The 22,500-nt window shown below is 35.1% G+C and overlaps 1 protein-coding gene across 9 annotated transcripts in view; it reads right to left on the reverse strand.

The window, feature by feature from the left end:
* LOC135198194 (glutamate receptor ionotropic, kainate 2-like) overlaps positions 1–22,500 on the reverse strand; it is a 394,828-nt gene that overhangs the window by 103,377 nt on the left and 268,951 nt on the right. For all 9 annotated transcript variants that reach the window (XM_064225768.1, XM_064225767.1, XM_064225771.1 and 6 more), the window contains exons 6-10: positions 19,792–19,845; positions 19,403–19,567; positions 18,076–18,228; positions 16,191–16,292; positions 7,773–7,874 (exon numbers count right to left, since the gene is read on the reverse strand). In XM_064225768.1, coding sequence (XP_064081838.1) covers positions 7,773–7,874; positions 16,191–16,292; positions 18,076–18,228; positions 19,403–19,567; positions 19,792–19,845 — 576 coding nt within the window. The remainder of the gene's footprint in view (positions 1–7,772; positions 7,875–16,190; positions 16,293–18,075; positions 18,229–19,402; positions 19,568–19,791; positions 19,846–22,500) is intronic.

The following is a 22,500-nucleotide window of genomic DNA, read 5'->3' on the forward strand; positions in this document are numbered from 1 at the left end:
CCGCGACAACATTAAATTTCGCCCTCTATATATTTGAGCTTTGCATCAAAATCTCTGATAGTTAGAAAACCATCGAGCTCTTTTGGGAGACAAATCGGGTTTAAAAAGATCAAGTAACGGTTTGTGGTCTGTAAGGACTTCTACTTTATTCCCCATCAGTAAACATTTTAAAATGAACTAAGCTCGACACTATTGCAAAGGCTTCCTTATCTATGGTGGCCATGGACTTCTCGTTACTGCCTTTTGTCCTGAACTTCCTGCTATAAAAAGCTATAGGATGAAATTTTCCCATCAAACTTTTGCATAAGGCATGCACCTATGCCTTCCTGGCTTGCATCAGTCACAATATATATATATATATATATATATATATATATATCTATATATATATATATATATATATATATATATATATATATATATATATTCAAATTCAAATTCAAATTCAAATTCTTTATTTCAGCTGTAGAGCCATATACAAAATATTATGATAAAATTAATAGTTATATACAAATATATTAGGAATAAAACAAAAGGTCTCAAACACAGAAAATGTGTTTAGACCACTCTTTAAAATCTAATGATTTTTTAAAACTATCACTGTTAAAAATTGCACAAAATTAATTGTGGTTTTTTTTGAACTCTTTGCTCTTTGAAACAAGCTTACAATACACTCACTAATTCATCAATGTTGGTATTCCTAAAGAAACAAAGTGTCCCACTTACTCTCGAAAACTTTCTATTCCCATCAGGTACCTAAAAGAGTCATTATAACATACCTTAAGTTTTCGTAGGGTTTCATTTTTACATTTCATTGCCAGAGGCATACAATACAGGGAAGTACAGAAAGATCTGAACAAATGCACTTTTGCCTCATCATTGCACATATGGAAGTTTTTCCTTAGCACATATTGCCGTCGCAAGCATTGCCCTCGATAGAGTGATGCAATATGGTCATCGTCCTTCAGATTGTCATTAATATTCATGCCGTGATATTTTTTACATGACTTAACGACTTTCCAACCTGACGTCATTAATATAGAGTGACGGTTCACTAAATAAACATAAAATTCCTGGGCTTTATAACAAGAACTTTGGTCTTGTCAGGATTGGCTTCAAGATAATGATACTTCAAATATTCCATACTTTTATCTATGAGTATTTGCAACGCTTTAAAGATGGGGCTAAAAGTATTATATCATCTGCATAAAGATATGATTCACCTTAACCTCTCCCACTGTGCAACCACCTTCCCTGCTGAGGACCTTTGTACTTGTCATCCACATATACGGCAAACAGAAGTGCTGATAAAACACTACCCTGTCTAATACCACAACTGGGTTTTTAAAAGGAGAGGAAAGACTATTGACCCACATTACTCTAAAGTCCTGAGTTTTGTACCAGTACTGTAGCAGTGCTATAATGTAAAATGGCACACGTCTTCTCTTTAAAATTTGAAATAATCTTTCATGACACCACTCTATCAAAAAGCCTTGGACATATCCATTGCGCATACAAAAACTGGAGTGTTTTTTGACCTATAAAACTGGCATGTTTGTTTAAAAAGAAAAAGGGCCATATCAGTGCTGTGTTTAGTTTTATAAGCAAAGTTGATTATCCGAAGTTGTTACAAGTCTTTGGCATCTTTGTAGGATGGATGCAATTCTAATAGCTTAGAAATAAATAGAGGCAGGGCTATTGGACGATAGTTATTCTTATCGAGAGAGACTTATGGTAATCCTTAACTAAATTCAGAATTTTTATTTCAGTCAGATTTTTGATACGAAATGATGCCTGAACAAACAAGTGAACAAAAGTGACAGATGCACATACAGAGTTGGATGGGCATATCGTAAGTGATTCCCTGTGATTCCATCCAGGCCCGGGGCACTATTTAACGAAAGGGATTTTAAAGCATCTTGAACGTCTTTAACGGAAACAATTGTATGGTGCTTTCTTCATCTTCATTTCCATCGACAAAGACATTTGTGGATGGTTCGTACCTTCCATAATATGAGAATAATGATTCTTCCAACCTTCTGCTATGTTTTGACTCTCCTCTTATTCCATCAATACTAACCGGTAGTTTGGGTAGTTTTCTTTCTTTATTTTGTTTTTGTTGTTTTCCAAGGATTTCTCCTGCTCATATCTCTAGCGATTTTTTCCTTTGTTGTTTTGTTTACCGTCTTCTTCTTGCAGGACTTTGAGTGCCTTTTTAAAATTCCCGTTTAGACAGGACCATCTCATCGTATTGCACACCCGATCTCGGCATTCCCATTTCCTTCCATAATAAATACTTTTGTCTGGCTGTAACGTGGTGTAATTTGACGTTTTCATTCCAGCCTGGTATACCATGACTTTTATGTACCTCCCCGGTATTTTTTGTATCTCCACTCTTAATCAATGCCTCAAACAAGATCGACAGCAAATGTTTCAATTAGAAATACATGGTTTCTGTCTCTGCATCCCCTTGTTCTACAGACAATTGCCTCAACTGGAAGCTCTATTTCTTTTAGTGACTTCTCGCTTCGAACTTTATATTCATCATTATTCTAACCTCGTAAAGTCATTCTGCGATTATGGTCCCTGCTACTATGTATGTTGAAAAATCTTGTACACAAAGTTTAAAACCCAGAGGCTTGTGGTCTGAGCCTATCTCCTCGTAAAAAACTTTAAAACATCGAAGTGCACTCAAGAGGGAGTTAGGGCACACAACATGGTCCAGCCTCGTCGTGACCCGTAGCATCGCTTACCCCACGTATGGGTATCCTGTGGTAATGAGGTAATGTCGGCTGCCCAGCAGTCGTATTCATCACACCACCCAAATAATTCTGCACCAAATTCTGATGAAATGTGAGCGTTAAAATCCCCTACAGCAATAACATGATCATTCTGATGTTCTTCAATAGACATTTGCATTTTCCCTAATTTATTTAAGTATTCCTCAGTATTAGAACCGTTATAATAGGGCATATAGCAATTGATAACCCTAATCGTGCTACCACCTAGACTAATATCTATACATAAAAAGCGTTCATCTCTTGTGGGTATTTTCCTGACATACGGAGAGATCTCCTCATGAACTAAAAAAGCTAGACCCCCATATGGTCCTTCCTCTCACCAGAGCTTGACTTAGGTCTACTGGTGACGACGATATGGAATCAAACTTAATATCAATATTGTTTAGAAAGTTACTCTCCTGTTGTGGCAAAAATGTTTCTTGCAATGCTATTATCTTATAGTTATTACATAAATTTTTTACAACGTGGACATTTTTCCTGACAGATCTACAGTTAAAAGTTGCTATATTAATTGAAGCCATGATTAATTTCTTTTTTCGTACCATTTCCTTACATTACGCCTTTTGGCCAATTAACAGACTGAAAAGGTTAGTTACTTTACATTTTTCAATGCTCTCGATTGATATTTTAAAGGAAACATAATTGTCATGTTTCGCTTGAAGTTTCTGACAATGAACTGAATTTTTACCAGATATATTTATGACATGGATTTTCAATTCATCTTCATTTACATGAGACTTAACCTAGACACAAAAAGAGAAATATTGGTGAGAGGTTCAGCTGCTAGTAGACCGTACCCTCATTGGTTCCTATTACTGCAGGCTTTCTTCTTAATAACTTGGTTGAGGTGGCGAATCCGGGGTGTGGAACTCCAGATGGTCCGTTTACGTTTCTCCTCTGCATCTGCCTTCGCACTTTTCTCCGCTGCCATGGCTGGAGCTCCCATTCGTTCAAAGATGTTGATGATGTCGTGGAGGCCAGATCCTCATCTGAATCATTCTGTAGCGTGACATCCCGAGTAACCGTTTTATTACTCATGCCCTCTCCAGTATACAATTTAGCAGTTCCTTTAGAAGCTTCGCCAGATGTGAATTTGTCAGTGTTTTTAGTGTCCGACCTTTTTCTGTAAAAATGAAGTAGTTCAGCTTGTTCTGCTATCACTTCATCTGCCGTTTTTCTTTTCTGCTTTGTCGCATTATTCTCCTTCACTGAAGTCGTTATTTCCTTTTTGCTAACATTTTCTTCTATTTTTGAAACTTTTTCTCTAAGCTGCTTATTGGAATTGGAGAGGATCTGAACCTCCGAACGAAGAGCACTAAACAGTTTCAGCACCGTTGCCATGTTGACCATGATCATAGTTACTGGAGGCACTTGGGTACACTTCGTTTATACAAAATTCCGTACCTTTAGGTGTAGGTGACTGACACATTAACGTCATAATTTGTCGTATGTATTTTCCTTCTTCTGAGCCCCCCACGATATTCCTTTTTCTTTTCGGGGCAGCCGTACTTCTCAAACGCCAGCAGCACTGCCTCCGAGGCTTCTCCTCACTGTAAAAGTCCATGCAAAGGCTCAGCAATCCTCTGATTCATGCAGTCAATCTTATTGAAGATAAAGAACAACAAGCCATTGTTTATAAACATACAGTCCGATGCCTCGATGCTGAATTGATACTTGCCATGATTACTTTTCATTTATTTAGGTGTTCTGAGTGAAAAATGAGTAGCTTCACGTCAATGAAACTATGACGAAACGATGACGTCATCGAAAGAAATTTTTTCAAGGGGGAGTAGTACGCATGCGTTTAGTTACGGAGGAGAACTTTAAAACTAAGTCAATTACATGCAACACCAACTGCCAGCACTTGAGTACACATTTCCTCGGATTCCTGAGTTATTCATTTCACTGTATTTCGCGCTTGAGGTATTTCCCATGCCTTAGATCCTATAAATAAGGTGTATTGAGGAGCTCCAAGTGTTCACACTTGTTTACGTTTCTTCTTCTTTGTTGTTAATCAAAATATATATATATATATATATAAATATATATATATATATTTATTATATATATATATATATATGTATATATATATATATATATATATATATATATATATATATATATATAAATAAATAAAGGTTTTTTTGCCACGAAGGAAAAAAATGAAAAAGCGAGATAGCCAAGTACTTTCGGTCCTGTTCGGTCGGACCCTTTACTGAGGACCCTTTTGCCTCAGTAAAGGGTCCGAACACGACCGCAAAGTACTTTGGCTATCTCGCTTTTTATTCCTTTTTTCCTTCGTGGCAAAGAACCACTTTTATTTATACATGCATCATCGTTTTATATACTTCGTGATCAAAGTTATTCATATATAATATAATATTTATTATATCTATTATATTATATATATATATCTTTATCTATATTCTATATATATAAATATAGATCTAATATAAATTTTGCTTCTCAGCTTATTCCTCTTTTACCCTGAGGGGAGCGTAGAGCAGATGTTGGCCCTTCCAATACTTCGGTAAGACTTTCAGGATGCAATTAGATAAACCCCTTATGCCCCATTTTGACTTGACCTGTGGCGAACCATTTAAATAAACGTCTAAACACTCGGTTGCTACTTTCACTTCGGATAAACAGTAACACTTAAATAATATAAATAAAGGTCTTGATCATAACATTTTCCTGGCCATGCCACTTTGGCAGTACGAATATCTACTATATATAATATATATATATATATATATATAATATATATTATATAATTAGCCACACCTCATTAATATATGTTAGGTAATAGTATATATCTATATTATATAATCTATATCTTATTTAATATAATAAATATATATATATTATGTAATTATATATATATACGTATCATATTCTATATTAATATATATATATATCTTTATATATATAATATATATATATATAGAATAACTTGATCCACGAAAGTATATAAAACGTAGATGGCTATGTCTAAACATAAAGGTTGGTTTTTTTTGCCACGAAGGAGAAAAATGAAAAAAGCAATGTCCAATTCGCTCTACCCTGGAATTAGTATATTTTCATATATGCTAATTTCGTCCTATCGTGGATTCGAACCATCGAACAGAGAAGAAATTAGGACTTCAGTGACGTCTTTACCCAAAATATTCTCCTTCGGTTAACATATATGAAAATATATTAGTTCCAAGGTGCTGCGAATTGAATAATAAAGTACATTTGTAGCTCAATGCTTGTATATGAATCACGGCGATGCGAAAAAATCATGCATATATATGTAAAGCGAAAAACAGGAAAACATTTTCCACATGTTAAAAGGAACACTGGCAGTTTAAACATTGGAGTACTTGCACAACATTATGCAAATACATGAAAATATGGTCATTAGAGCACTTGAAATTATATAAATACAAGACACATAAAATTATCTGAAAATGAATTAAGTAAAAGCACAGGCAGACTAAAACTTATGCATTAAATTATAAGTAAATTACACACAAAAGAAGAGAATTTAAAATTGCACACTAAAAACAAGGAACAACAAAACCAATAAGTAAAATAATACAGACACACTTGTGGGACAAACATGAAACATTCAAAGTGAGGGTAAAACACACTAAACTTCATTTCGTAAACCTACAGACCAGAGGACCGAAAGTAAAAACAACCAAACGAGGACATAAACAATGGAACCGCCGTAGTTTGGTGATTAGGGGAAGGTACTTTAAATTTGATATTGAGGCTCTCAATATTAGCAATTCTGATGTTTCTTTTGGTTGGCCCATAATTTTGAAATAACCTTACTTAAAAAGCGTTTTATAGTTGTAGGCATTGTTTCTGATGTAAGACAATTCCGGGCGGATGGTCTGCAGCCACTGCGAGGATTTATTCCATAATGGGAATCGGCTCTTAACTTGAGTTAGCGTCGGGTCGGATCCACATAATTAACTGAATTGCATCCGGGGCACTTATATACTACGCCCGTTGTAGGATTAAATTACTGTACTACTTGGAATCTACTCGTTACCTGCCTGAATATATATATATATTCTTATTATATAATATATATAAATATAATATATATATAATCTAAAATAAGGTTTTTTTGTTTTTGCCCACGAAGGAAAAAATATGAAAAAGCTTTTCCATTTTTCCTTCGTAGGCAAAAAAAACCTTTACTTATACATAAGCATCTACGTTTTTATATACTTCGTGATCAAAGTTTATTTCATATTATATTATTATATAATATTATTATATATACATGCATATCTATATATATATAGATTTACGATATCTATATATATATATATATGTTATATATTGTGTATATATGTAGATCGGAGATTATATAGATATATAGATATATTAATATATTATATTATATATATTTTATTATTAGTGTATATAATATAACTTATCTTATATGATATATAATATATACTTAGTAAATATATCATATTGTATATGATATCGATGATATATAATTATCTATAGTATATATAATTTATATACTGTGGATATAATATAATATACTATATATATATATATATATAATAAATACGTATAGATATATATATATCTATATATATTATATATATAATTATTATAATATAAGTAATATATATATATTATATTATATATGAATAAGTTATCACATCGAAACCGTTGATCCATTTATATAATCAAATTCAAGCTACAAAATGTCCCTTTAATCTATCTAAATTCACGTTTACCTCCCAAACATGATTATTTTATTTTTCATATTGTTGTACCGAAAGGTGGTTCGATCCCATGGGGGTGACGAAATTATTATCAACTAACAAAAAAAATTTCCCCTTCGGTTACATATATGAAAAAAAAAATATATCATTTGGGGAATGAACGATGATGATCGCTTCATCATCATTATGCGGGAAGAAATCTGCCTGCGGCGGCCTCTCTCTCACTTACCTCTATAGTGATGACTTTGAGAGTGATGTTGGGCTTCCCCCCCTCGAAGAATGCCTGATGATCGGTGATGTTGATCTGGCTCTCGGGAGTCCATTCTCCCACCTGGAAGAGGAGGAGATAAAGTCCGATTATTATTTATATATAAAGCGACGAGAAAGTTACGAAAAGGGAGAGGATACACTGAACGAAAACGGGGACGGGAGGGAATCATTTTCCATATGTTCACATTATACTAAATCACGCAAGAGTAAGAATTACACTGACAAGTTTGGTATTGAATGAGAGAACAGACTCACAAGTAATGGCGGCAAGATTTGTAAATTGCTTATCTTTTTTTTGATAAAGAATATGTTAAACGAGCTAAAAAAAAAAACTCAATAAGTTCTTTATGAAAAATGGAAGAAGGTAAAGAATGAGCGATTAAAACCCGGGATAATGGGATGAAATCTGACACACGTTTATGGGTAAGAAATACATACACCCACAGAGTGACATCCGTAGACTTCCATTATGAAGGCGAGGAGAAAATGATGGAGGTCTCTTATGTCAGGAGTTAAGGGAAAGACGGTGGTGGAAAGGGAACGAGGGAATGAAGGATGGGACACGAGCGAAGATGAACTGAGCACTTGAGAAAAAGGAATGATGACAGGTGAGAAGAAAGAAAGTTGAGGACATTCATGGAAGAGAGGCAAAGCGGAACTGGAGAAATGTGTTGGGAAACGAGTCTGTGTCTGTCTGTCAAGTCACGGTTATTATTTATTCGAACATTTCGATAAACATACATTCCTCAAAAGAAAGAAAAAGGAAGACAGGTAATGCAAATAAACCTAGTGTAATTGCCAAAAGTAATTAAAAAGGATCTTGCAAAATAATTTCGCAAAAAAATAGAATAAAAGCGGAAGAAAAACATTTATAATTATTGTCAATGACAAATGTCGAAGAGACGGCACTTGAAATTAGAACCGTGATTGCGAAATCGAAGTGTCGGGTTTTTTTTTTTGTTTTCCAAAGCTTTCAGAAGTGGGGGCGGGGATGAAAACTACGATAGCATTGAAGAAATATTTAAAGTTAACAGAATATATCAGTCTAATTAAAAAGTCTGTGCCATTCGAAATAAAACCAAACTCAGGAGCATTTTCAATTTCTTTGGGATATTTCAGCACGGTTTCTTTACCACCATATTATATATTTTATTTCACCAGAAGTGCGATTCAAACTAAATACTTTAAAGAATCCACATGTCTACGCTTCCATTTGCTCCTCCCATGTCTACTCTGTCCTCTGTCTATCTCCTGTCGCTTCCTACCCCTGGTGAGACGTTCTGGGCTCAACTCTCTGAGGAAGGGTCATAAACCACTGTAGCTTGTTGACCCGAGCAATGAATGAAGCACCTCGTTAATAGCTTTCGGGTAACGTTTTCTGGCGCCTTCTCATCTTTTAAGAAGGGGCGCCATTCATTATTCATGAAAGCGGTCGAGGCGAAATACTGTACATTTTCATAGTGACTTCAGTGAGACAATGATCAGACACATTTCAGGTACTGCTGCTGGTGTGGCTGAACTGCCTCTTTGCAATATGGCGGACGGACTCTATCAACTACTTATCCGCTGAACGGAAGTTCGCCAACACACCTTCTCAACAATGACTCTAAAAAGCAATGTCCCAATTTGTTCGATCTATAAGATAAGTGTATTTATTTGAAAGGTAACAAAAAATAGAAAATATAAATCAAATATTATTTCTCTAGGTGTATTTTTGAATATTGCAGTCCCGATTGTAAAAAATGGATTTCATTGAACTTAAATCATCTTTGTTTATTATCCAATATGCACCGCATTATGTGCTTATGTACCATCATAAAAATGCTCCTTTCCCTCCTTATTATCAATGAAATAGCCCTTCTGCAATTTCCTTACTGACCGTATTTCTCAGAATGACTTCGCTTGAAATAGATTAAAGAACACGTCTCTCTCTCTCTCGTGAAACTATCGGAGTGATAAGATTAGTTGTGCAAAATAGTAGGGAGTTAAAAGCGTCTTTCGTTAAGTTCGTTTTATCAAGTGTTAATACTATAAATCAGAACAAGATGGCAGTTAAGTTCCAACTGCGGGAAAAAGGTGGCGTAATTTGGGCGTGTCCTAGCAGATTTCGCAAAAATACGATGACGGTAGCAGGAAGGGAAACTGGCATTTCTCATCTATGGAAACTCAGCAAACAGTTCCTAACCAAAAAGATACAAAAGATCATAGATATATTAGAAGGAATAATAATCCTTCAAAACTGGAACAAATCTAATGAAAACACACTCTTTGAAAATAATTGAAGAAGTTTCCGAAAATAAAAATCCAAGTTGGTTCAAGAGACTCATAAAGCAAAAATATACATAAACCCAACATATTCCGACAAAGAAAATGAATAAGGTGAATCTTGTGAATATCCTAATTGATGCCAATTAGGAAAAAAGAATGCCAACAAAAGCATGCAAATGTGGTAAGGTTTGGTATAGCATAGTCAATCCCAAAACAAAAACTAATCGAGAAAATGTGCTGCATGCAACATTCCGACCCATCCACAGTGGGGTGCTGAGGTAATACAGATTTGAGAAAATGATACCAGAAATTTTTTGTTCAAAACATGTCTATCTATTGGATAGCCAAACTGTATTCAAATTCAATCAAATTGAATGTACAAAAGTAGTTGAGGGATGAAAAGAAGAAGGAAGGAAGGAAGGAAGAAGAAGAAAAAGAAAAAGAAGAAGGAAAAGGAAAAAAGGAAGAGAAGGTAAAACGAAAAAGTGAAACATGGCACCGAAAAAAATAAGGAAAACAAAGAACAAAGATAAAAAGTAATGGATGCAGATATACTCATTGATACTACATTAATGAGGCAATAATTAAAGCATCATATCCTACGAAGAAATAAATTACGATATGGACAACAGAAAAGCAAATCCCGAAGCAAGGCTCTACCCAGATCTATACAATGACGGGAACGAGGAAAATAAATAGTCAAGGAAAGACAAAAATCTGCAAACCTTTTTGGAAAAGGGGAAGGAATTGCAGGATTTGGAGAAAGATGTTACTACAAACCATTCCTAAGAGTATGTCAAAAACTATTGAAATAATATGGGTAAATTCGTGCATACTTAAGATTGTATTGGGGGATGGGATTGCAGAGATCTGCATCCCCAAAAACATTATGTAAAAAAACCTAAAAGAATGGAAAAGGATGTAAGTTCGACAAAAATGCCAAATATATGCCCCGCCCTGTAGCCATGAATCTAAATCAAAAAATAATAACCAAACCGCAAAGTAATAAAATCCAAAATAAGAAAGAAACAAATAAAGACGAGAAATCCTAAGAATATCAGGTAAAACGAGAAAGCAAAACCCCCCAACCAATGAGATATGCAGATGGTGTCAGCCAAAGAATTTTCAAAGCAATCAGCTCCGAAATTCTAACTCAGTAGATAATTAACTGTATTTATTATGACAAGAGGTGATTTATTGCTATAACAGGAAACGGAAAAGGAGAAATTGCAGATTCAGACCACAAAATGAATAATTATGATTGAAGGAAGATCAAATATTAATGGAAAAGTTGGATTTTTTGTTTAATGTCAGAAGAATTTCTGGAAATGAAAAAAAAGAAACTAACATTACCTCAAGAAAAAGGAAAGAGACGTGGGAAAATCCTTGATTTACTCTCAGGTATTTAAATGAAACGGAGAAAAACACGCCTAAACCGCCATTTTTCCCCCCCCCCATTAAAAAAAAGTGATGGAATGCGCATGGGTTTAGTTACGAGTAACTCAAAAAAAAAAGAAAAAATCAGAGTAACTTATAAAGAACTAACCCAAAATAAGAAAATTAAAGAAAATAGAATAATATGAATATAAGTGAAACCTGGTTATTCCCTCCAAGAGACTGGGGAAATGATGATCAAATAAAAAGGGTTTCCCAACTTATAGATCAGATAGAAAAACAATCGGAATCAAGGGGGAACCGGGAACCGCAATATATGGTGAAAGAAAAAAAACAAGGAAAAATAAAATTGTATTGAGAAATATAGTAACTCAGAATGTGAACTAATAGCGGTAGAATTTGAATTCTGAAAAATTGATGAACATAGTAATATATAGTACCTCCTAATACTAAAGAGTTTGTTTGACTTGAATAATTTGAAAAATTGGATGATATATGTAGAAATCACAAGGAACTGGACATGATTCTCCGCTATCTTTGGTGACTTCAACTTTCCTTTCGTATAATGGGAAAGAAACCGAATAGGAGATTGTTGGTTTTGTAACTTTATACCATATCGAAAAAAAGAGTAATAGTTAGTGCAGAAGCTAATAAGGTCAATTTTGAAAACAAGCTATTAGATATGCTACTAGAATACAACATTCAACAAATAAAAATCCACCTTGCCAACAATGAAAGGAAAAATATACTTTAGACCTAGTAATTTGGTGAACGGCGATGAATTATGTTAAAGAAATAATAGTTTATAATGCGAGTATTTCAAGACCATAATGTCATAGAATTAAACAGTTCATTCCAAATCCAAAGCAAGTGAAAATAAGAGATTAAGCGAAGAAAATGAAACAGTGGGAAGGGATTATTGGAAAATTACAACTTTCTTCAGTAAAAATAAAAGAAAATGTTTCAGAAAATTAATGAAGAATTAAACCAAAGATTGGGATAACCATTTTCGTTACGTGATGGACATAAGGGTAAATACGGAGATCGTTATATAAAATTTATTGGAATAATAATGTGGTGGAAAAAATATATAACGGGGAGAAGAAAAGAAAAGAAAAAATCATTCATGCATACCAAGAGACCAGAAGAATCTTGTTCCAGAAAATCAGAAAGTGGAAAAAAAAGTCTTGCAAAAAAAAAAGAAAAAAATGCTATGGAAAAGGTTTATAGAAACTAAAAATTAAGATTTAAAAGAAAAATGCGAAAAAAAGAAAAAAATTTTATCTCAATACAAAAGAAATGGAAAAACGGGGACTTGGGAATGGAAAAAATAAAACCAACCCTAGTTAAATGTCAAGCAAAACCCCAAACTATTATACTCATATGCGAAGAAAGATGAATAAAAGAAGAATATAAATAGGCCCTTGTGGAATTGTAAGGGAGATTAACTGAATGGCAAAAAAAAGGAAATTTGCAACATACTGGCAGAAACGATATAAGAGAGAATTCCACCCTGAGAACTAGAAATGTAAGATAATGATATTAGAAAAGGTGGGAATGACAATGAAAAGTTGAATATTTAGCTGAACATAGATATTTAATGAAGTGGATATTGTGCAGGCTAATTAATGAAAATTAAAATGGAGCTGCTGCAGGGCCTGATGGAATTGCCTGCTATTTTGTTAAAGAAAGTCGTTCATTCTATCGCAAAGCCACTTGCAAATATTATTCAACGAACAAAGTGTAGTATACAGGCAAGATATATGATGAGCAAAACAAATTAGCGTATTATTACCCCACCTACTTTCAAAAAGTGGATTCAAGACTAGAGGCAAGTAATTTATAGGCCATTGTGGATCTAACATCAACATATAATGAAAGTGTATGAAAGGGTGTAATGAATAAAAAATAAAATTATTAATGAAAACATTTAATAAAAAAATAATTCTGTTTAATAAAGGGACAATATGGGTTTCGTACCCCGGAAAAAAAGTACCACAAACCCAAACTGTTAGTCCATCGTGTGAAAACAATCTTCTAATGAATGAAAAATCGGAAATGAAACCAAAGATGTGGTTTTAGTTAGACTTTGCAAAAGCTTTTGATAAAGTAGACCATAATATATTGAGCGCAAGAAAATTAAGAAAACACAATATCGTTGATAAAGTATGAAGATGGTTAAAAGGAATTTTTACACAAAGAAAATAAACAGGATAGTTATTGCAAACGACGAGAAAGTCGGATTGAAAGCCAATGGTTAATTATCCGGTGTGCCGACAAGGTTACGGTTTTGTTAGCTTTTTTGGTTCCCCAAAAAACAAAATAAAAAACCTTGGGGGGTTTTTTTGTTGTTAATTATGGATTGGAACGACATAGACAATAATGTTTAAGGATTGCGGTAGTGAGTAGGTTTCGCAGATGACAACAAAAAGGGGGGGGGGGGGGGGTAATAAGTCGAGAAATTACTTGTGATGAAGATAGGAACGCTCTACAAAAAGAGACCTTAAACAAAGAAGTATATGATTGGGCATAGGTCAAATTAGGCTGGTATTTGAACTGTGATAAATTTGAATCAATAAATTATGGAGACAGAGAAAGGAAGCTATCTGCATATAAGGGACCTAATAATGTAGACCATCACAAAAATAAGGGGAAGCAGTTAAAGACCTTGGTTGTGATGATTGAATAGGAACATGTTATGCAATGATCAAATAGCAACTCTGTTGGCAAAATGTAAACAGCAAAAATAGGGAATGTTGTTACGGCACTTCAAAAACAAGAAAACGACTGAACACTATGGATTATGCTTTATAAAACACATATGGTTCGTAGTCCACTTGAATATTGCAATATGAGTTCAGTGGTACCCAACACTATCCAAAAGGATATTGCCAAACAAATATGCGAGTGTACAAAGGTACCAAAGGTTTCCTGTTACAGCTGAGAATAGAAAGTTAAGTTAAGGACCTAGATCTACTGGGAAAGACTACAATTCTTAAAATTATATAGTCCTGGAAAGGAGAAGAAAGAACGCTACATGATAATTCAGGCATGGAAAAGACAGATAGAAGGGAATAAGCAAAAAAGAAAATTATCATTGAACTAAAAATATCAGAAAGAGCAAGCAGAGGTAGATTTAAGTAGTGCCCAAAAAAACAAAATATACCAGGAAAAATAAGGAAAGCACACAGGCAGGACATTAATCCGCTACGCACCCAGCCATCGATAATGCCAGTGGGGGGGGGTGCCTATTCAATGCGTTGCCAGCTCATGCTGAGGAATTATATCAGGATTCGGTGAGCGTAGATAGTGTTTTCAAGAATTAAGCTCGCACAAATATCTAAACCTGCATCCAAGACCATCCAAGATTGGACAGATGCAAAATTATACCAGGAAGATGTACTAGCAACTCTCTGGTAGACATTAGAGGTGGCCTCACACTGAGGGACCTGGGGCAACCCTCGAAACAAAGATGTTAAGGTCTGTAAAGGTAAGGTAAGGTAAGGTAAGGTCTCTCTCCTCGCAGAGGAAGTGGTACTAGGTCCAGCTCGCTGACTTATTAACCAGTTTTATTCCCTAACTGGACAGCACGGGACTACAAGAGAGCATCTCCGAGCAATCCAATTGCCCCTGGGTAGCCTCGGGCAATGGTTTTAACACATCCATCTGGGTATAACCCGGCATAATTATGATATTCCCCTCTTTTGCCCTTTTTTTTTTTTTTGTTTTTTTTTACTCTTACCTTTTTCTTTTTTGCCTTAACTCTTCAATATCTTTGAACACCTTAGCTTGAATCAGTAAAAATTAACCGCTCTCTCTCTCTCTCTCTCTCTCTCTCTCTCTCTCTCTATACGCTCCTTTTTAGCAGAGTGGTTGTGCTCTACTTTTCTAATATCCTAGTTCAACAGAAAATGTTTCATCCTTCGCCGTCCAAGTGCTCACGAGGGTGAGCAGTTAATCGCTCTGACATGTCAGCGAGGCTTCCGACGAAAGGTTACGAAAGGTTATGAGGAAAAACTTGAAGGAGTTATTTTTAATCCTGAAAGCTGATATCTTCCTGTAGACCAGTATATCGTCTTGAGATATCACAAGAACGTTAGATAGGTTAGTGAAGATGCTGTATAAGGCAACGTGTTTCTAGTAGTCAAGATGAATACAAGTGGATTCTTCGAGGAATGAGCAAATGAAAAGACATGGAATATGAACGAAATATATATATATATATATATATATATATATATATATAGATATATCTATATATAGTTATTATATATATATATATATATAATATATATATATTATTATATATATATATATATATAATATATATATATATAACTATATATATATATATATATATATATATATAACTATATATATATATATATATATATATATATATATACATATATATATATATATATATATATATATATATATATATATATATATATATATATATATATATTCTATATATATATATATATATATATAGTGTGCTAAGATTAAAGTGCAGGAGTCAAGACTTTTGCCAAATTTGTTTGAGAAATGCTGATTAAATGGTCAAGCAAAAAGCGTAAATAGTGAGAGGGTTTTGAAGCAAATTCATCAGACAATCTTCATGACATCAAGGTTTATGAATTAAGATATTTGAAATGTCAGTATTTGGATAAAGGACAAATGGCGACTTCAAGAAGAAGGCAGAAAAACTCACTTTGTACAGCTTCTCCATCCTCAGCTTCAGAATGTCTAACTTGAAATTGGTTCGTTTTCCTTCCGTAAACTTGATAGGACCAGTCACCCCGTCGTACTCAACCTGGCGACACCATCAACATTATTCTCGAAATTTCTACCAAAATCTCATCACAAATAACTAAACAAATCTAAACATTTGTCGATTAATATATACATATATATATTTCCTATATATATATATATATATATATATATGTGTATAGTATAATATATATATTATATATATATATATAATATATAATATATATATTATATATTATTATATTAATATATGTATCTAATAAAAGGAGCCCATAAAAACACCAAAATGTCTCCTTTTATTAGATGGAATTCTGTTGTTACAGAACATTTTTACCAGTCGTATATATGTATATATATATATATATATATATATATATATATATATATATATATTATATATATATATATATATATATATGTATATATATTATATATATTATATATACAAAGTTGTCACAAAACAAAATTGAAACGATAGAGATGCTAAGTACTTTCTCGTCTTATTACCAAGATATGGTCACAGCAACTATAAATATGTAGAGACAAAGACCGAATTTATGTGGTGGGTATAAGTCCTATGGGAGTACAAATAAGGTTGGGAGGTCACAGAACGGTCAGCGGATTAACATCAAAATCTACTTATTGGTGATCGAATTATTCTAGAACATCTGTTTTATTACAGGATCAAAAGATTGTTTCAATTTTTCTTCGTTGTTGTAACTTAGTTCGTAGAATCATCAATCACATTTTTACATTTTCTTCGGGATTTAAAAATCAAATATACATGTGTGGTGTAATATATATATATATATAGATATATATATATATATGATATATTGCATTATATATAACTATATATGCAATTTAGGGATATTATTCTTTCTTATGCAATTCCTATTGAAGTCAATGGCATTATTTGAAGAGCGTATGTTTTTATATGAATAAGTTCGTACTTCTACCTCTCGCCATTGAAGCTTTTCAGGAAATAAGGAAAAATTATTCACGGTTTTTCCATTTGCTTAGTGTAGTCGGCTGACCAAAATATCCCCCATCTATCAGCGGCGTCTCCAGGACTCGTTTGCAAATGAACATGAATAGTTTTTATAACCGCATCCGGACTTGAGACCTAACCGTTAAATACAAAGTATGACGTCACTGAGTGTCGAATTTCTATTTCTTGGTAGGTCTTATTCTCGTGCCCGTAGTCTGCGTTGCAGAGAGGGTACATATATATATATATATATATATATATATATATATATATATATATATATATATATATATATTTATGTATCCTCCTTATGAGCTTATTTGTGTGTGAAAGTGTACAGACAATTAAAAATAACTTCATGGTAAATGGCTTAGAAAACCAGTTAAATTTACTCTCATTTCTTCGTGTATATTTTCCTTCTGAATAAGTGGCATCTTTTCTAGTTAATAATGAATAAATAATAATAATAACTGAATAATACTCTAATAATAAAATAATAATAATAAATAAACTTTGCTTGTACATGCTGAGGATTGAATAGTCTGTTGGGATTTTGTGAGGGTTTAGTGACCATGAACATATATCTTCTAAAATTTGAAATAAATTCAAATAACTAGAAACGGTCACAAGAATTGCACAGTTAAGAGTGAAGAATTGGATGCAAAATTTTTAAAGGAATGCAAATCGTTTCATAAAATCGTTTCATAATCTGTGAGTGGGGTTTGAAATTGAGGTTATGTATAATATCAAAGCAAGAGTTCTTTACTATAGCTTAGCATGTAATTACCCCCATAGTTTCTTTATCAAGTAAAAAGGACAAATTTAGACTTACAGCATTGATATAATTGAAAAGAGACGATCCATCTGGCCAAGGCGTTTCCGATTCACAAGACAAATTGGCCAGGCTAAGCGTAGCCGAACGCTCCAGTGCGTGTAGTCCTTTGGCAAAAACATTGACGCTGTCGAAGATGAGGGCGGGCTCTGCCTGCAATGGAAGGAAACGGAACAGAGCGGTCAGGGGCGTTCGTTGCAAGGAGGCGGCAGTTACTTGGTGCCTGGTGGCAGATCTCTGATGAAGTATACGACAGGTTGCCCTGCTAGGAGTCACTTTGGCTGAGTTGGAGGTTTTGGATCTTTTGATCAAATTAAATCACCAATCTTTGAATAAAGGAGAAGCAGTAAGATAAGCAAAGGGGCCTCAACGGGAGGGAAATCCATCTTCAGGATTGAATAGTTTATAAGATAACAGGGTCGCCTTCCCCCCCCCCCCCCCCCCCGTTTGTCTTTTTTTGATCTTTTTTTTTTTTTTAATTTTTTTTTTTTTTTTTTTTAAATGGGACTTCACAAGTGCGACGACGTCCATTTTATTAAGAAGTTTTGTTTTACGTTAACTTATTACTGTGGAGTAGGTTAATGTAGTTGCAAATAAACCAGTTTATCTTGAAAATGTGTAGCCACCTGAAAGACTTGGGGGAGATGAAGGGACAGATTTCCAGCACAATAACTCTCATGTAACATCTGATGAAACTTCGGAAAAAATCCTCAAGATCTGAAAAAGTTTTCAAAGCAAACAACAGATGAAAACAAAAGTGCACCACGAAAACAATAGTTCAGGAAAAGAAAAGAAAAAGACTGCGGCAATAAATATGCTACTTAACTGTTCAGTGGTTTAGGTTAATAATGAAGGAACTAAATAAAATGGTGTATTTGCTCTGTCAAGATAAGCAACAATCCGTCGAAGAGGCTGAAAAAGTCATCAAAACTTCTCAAGAACAAATCGTTCAACTGCGATAATCAAGAAACAATCGAGCCTGGGAGAAGATCAGAGGAAATGCGGGCTGCAATATCAGTATCAAAGGAACCTAGAATAAAATTGTGATAAATTATGGCAGGAGAAAACTCTTAAGGAGGAGCATCAATATATATATATAATCCTTCGAGGGAGACAGGTCCATGGTCGCATGCTAGAAAAAGAAACATAAGCCGTAAACTGTAACATTAAATTTTCAAGAAGCTCCGTTTCAATAAGTTATAGACAAACAAGGAACAAAGAGCTCGGGGAGCACCCTGAAAGACGAACCAGGGGATTCCCCTACCCGAGTCCACTCCCCCCCCCCCCCCCCCCCCCCCCCCCCTTCCCCCCCCCCCTATAAGCCTACCTGGATGATTGTCGACTTATTAAGAATCGAGTGCCCAATGGGCTGGAACTTCTCCATATCCCTGAGAGTCCTCTTAACGTGGCCATTGTCTGTGTCCACGAGGCGGAAAGCTGTCATATTCACGAAATTGTATTTGAAGTCTTCCAGATCAAACGTTTCGATGTCCTGGGGACGAGGAAAATAATATCTTTGACGTAGCAAAGTCACCAAACTCATTAGTAATTAATCATGACGTTCAAGTTGATTTCAGAAAAAAGTTCAAAGATTTGTTTTTATTTTGTCTAAAATGAACTTCTGGTAAGTGGAATGAATTTCAAGGTGATTGAAAATATTCATGATCGGTTTTGGAAAAGAAGATTTTTCATCGGGCAAATGAGAACCATACTTACGAATGTCGTGAAGAGATAATGGTATCTGTAGTCGTTCATCTGTAACTGTAGCAACTAAAAGGAGAAATGGAAATTCAGTTATTCGTCTCATTTTCATTGTCTACAATGAAATCTCCGATCCTGCTTTCTTTTCTATTCATCAAACTTATTAATCACTCTTTCAATTGGAAAAGCTCTAGCTGCAAAAAAAAAAAAAAAAAAAAAAAATCTAACGAAAGAGGAATCCATTCAACTTTCATTAATCAAAATTTTACATGAATTAAGGATGGAATAAATGCGTTTGAGCCAAGAGCTTACATTGCCAGATTTATTTTAATGGCACTGATTTAAGGGAGATTGAAAACCTGAAAGCAAAAAACCAGATTTATTCTTAATCCAGGAAATTTCATCTCTCTCTCTCTCTCTCTCTCTCTCTCTCTCTCTCTCGCAGAAACATACACTTTTATAATGAAATTCACTCTTGAAAGTTCCACTCTTAAAGAAACACGGCACCGCATGAAAAACGTCAAAACAGGGAAAATCTTCGTCCACAGCCTTCATTGTTGCAGGCAATTATCGGAAGGCCGGATGATAACCATAAAATATTCAATGGGATACTCTCGCCCAGTACGGTTCTTATGTTAGGCAGTTCAAAGGGACAGAATCATCACCATTCCGTCCACCATAGACAGAAGGAATGACTGTTTGTTTGTACAAGCGAGAGAGAGAGAGAGAGAGAGAGAGAGAGAGAGAGAGAGAGAGAGAGAGAGAGAGAGACTGGAGGCAATGAGAAAAGTGCTTGAGCCAGCACCAGGATATTTCATTCGGTATTCTAATTACGTTTTCCTCTACCAGTCTCGTCTTCCAGAATCCCTTTGGGGCCAAACATTCTGGAAAGGATACTCGCAAGGAAACACGCATTATTTACCCTTCTTTGTTTTGGCGCCCTCTCCTATATGCACGCAGTCATAATAATAATCCAGAGAGATACAAACGCACTGCAATCAGCGCCCTTCATCAAGAGAGCTCTCTCACACTGCTCTTCGTGGAAGGACACGCACACTGAATTAGAACGTGTTGCCCAAGTTCTAATTAACAACGGGTATTCCAACCGGGACATCGAAAAGCCATTCGCAGAAACATCGATAAGTGGTACCAGCAGGAGCCTCGCCCCGTCGCCCTTGAAGACGTCACTCTCTTTTACAAGGGAGCATTTCACAAGAAATACAAAGAGGATGAACGAGCCCTTCGTAACATCATCGAAAGGAATGTCTCCCCCACGGACCCTGCGAAAAAAGTAAAATTGATCATTTACTATAAAAGCAAGAAGACCAGTGGCCTGATTAGGAATGAAAACAACCCAGCCCCTGTGATGCAGGACCCTCTCAAGAAAAACTAACGTTGTCTACCAATACAAATGCCCTGTCCGGGAATGCCCGGCGCCTACATTGGTATGACAACGATGCGATTTTCCAAGAGGTATCCTGCCACGCTCAGGAAGGCGCCATCCATAATCATGCAAAAAACGTCCACAATACCAGGATAACTCGGAAGGACATTATTCCTAATATTGGTATTATCGATAAGGCAGCAGACCACCGTCGCCTCCGCCTCTTAGAGGCCCTACACATCGGGAAGGAGAGACCCAGCCTTAACACCACTCAAGAGACTTCACTCCTCCCGACGGTGGCACGTAGGGCGCTGCCCGCCGGCACCATAGAGCCGATCGAACGGACCAATCAGGTGCCCCTGCCCAATACTATGCTCCCAGTCTCCAGCGTCCGCACGCGAAGAGCAGTGCGAGCTTCCACCTCTGCAAGACGGCTTGACTCAGGGACTTAATCCTCTGTTCAGCCAATGAAAACGCAGCGCCCATCAGACAGAGCACCTGGGACACAATAAATACCGCCGAACGACCCCATTCCAATCAGTTCACGCTCACCTTTCCTTGAAAATGAACCGATGTATCACGGTTTGGAAACGTTGGAATTCCATTACTAAGATTTGTTAATCACTTTTGTTATCATAACAATAAATTAGTATTTTTAGAAAACATTTCTTTAACCAAGATATGAACATCGGCCAGCTATTAGCAAATATCAGCCCTGATGAGAAGAGAATAATAAGAAGAATTGAAAAGACCATATATAAAATCAATTCCACTGATGCTGCCATCATCTTTAATAATAATAATAATAATAATAATAATAATAATAATAACAATAATAATAATAGTAGAAGTAGTAGTAGTCATAATAACGTAACATCCACTCCTCTGATATAATGAATATTCATTATATATATCCTACTGAAGAGAAACTAAGAATGGAGGAAACAGGTTACGAGTCCATAAAAGGCCGATAAACGTATTCCTCAGGAGCTAAGGAGAAAAACAAGGAATGGAGGGAAACAGGCGGTGCTGATCACATTATAGGGAAGCCTAAAATCCAGGTCACCAAGAGAGAGAGAGAGAGAGAGACAGAGAGAGAGAGAGAGGACAGAGAGAGAGAGAGAGTGACAGAGAGAGAGAGCTCTCACTGGTCATGGACTCGTGTACCTTCTCATTGAGGAGACTTGCAGTTGATCAGCAAGAGATTGCTTTGCTTCAGAATTTGTCGTAATTTCTATGTGGTAACGGAAGGATGGATTAGGAAAAAGATATCAAAGCCAAACAGAATCGTGATGTTATTACTTAACTGATTTTATATGTTTTTCTTGTTGAACTGAACA

The sequence above is a fragment of the Macrobrachium nipponense genome, chromosome 21 (assembly GCF_015104395.2).
Source record: "Macrobrachium nipponense isolate FS-2020 chromosome 21, ASM1510439v2, whole genome shotgun sequence".
In the NCBI taxonomy this organism is placed as follows: domain Eukaryota; kingdom Metazoa; phylum Arthropoda; class Malacostraca; order Decapoda; family Palaemonidae; genus Macrobrachium; species Macrobrachium nipponense.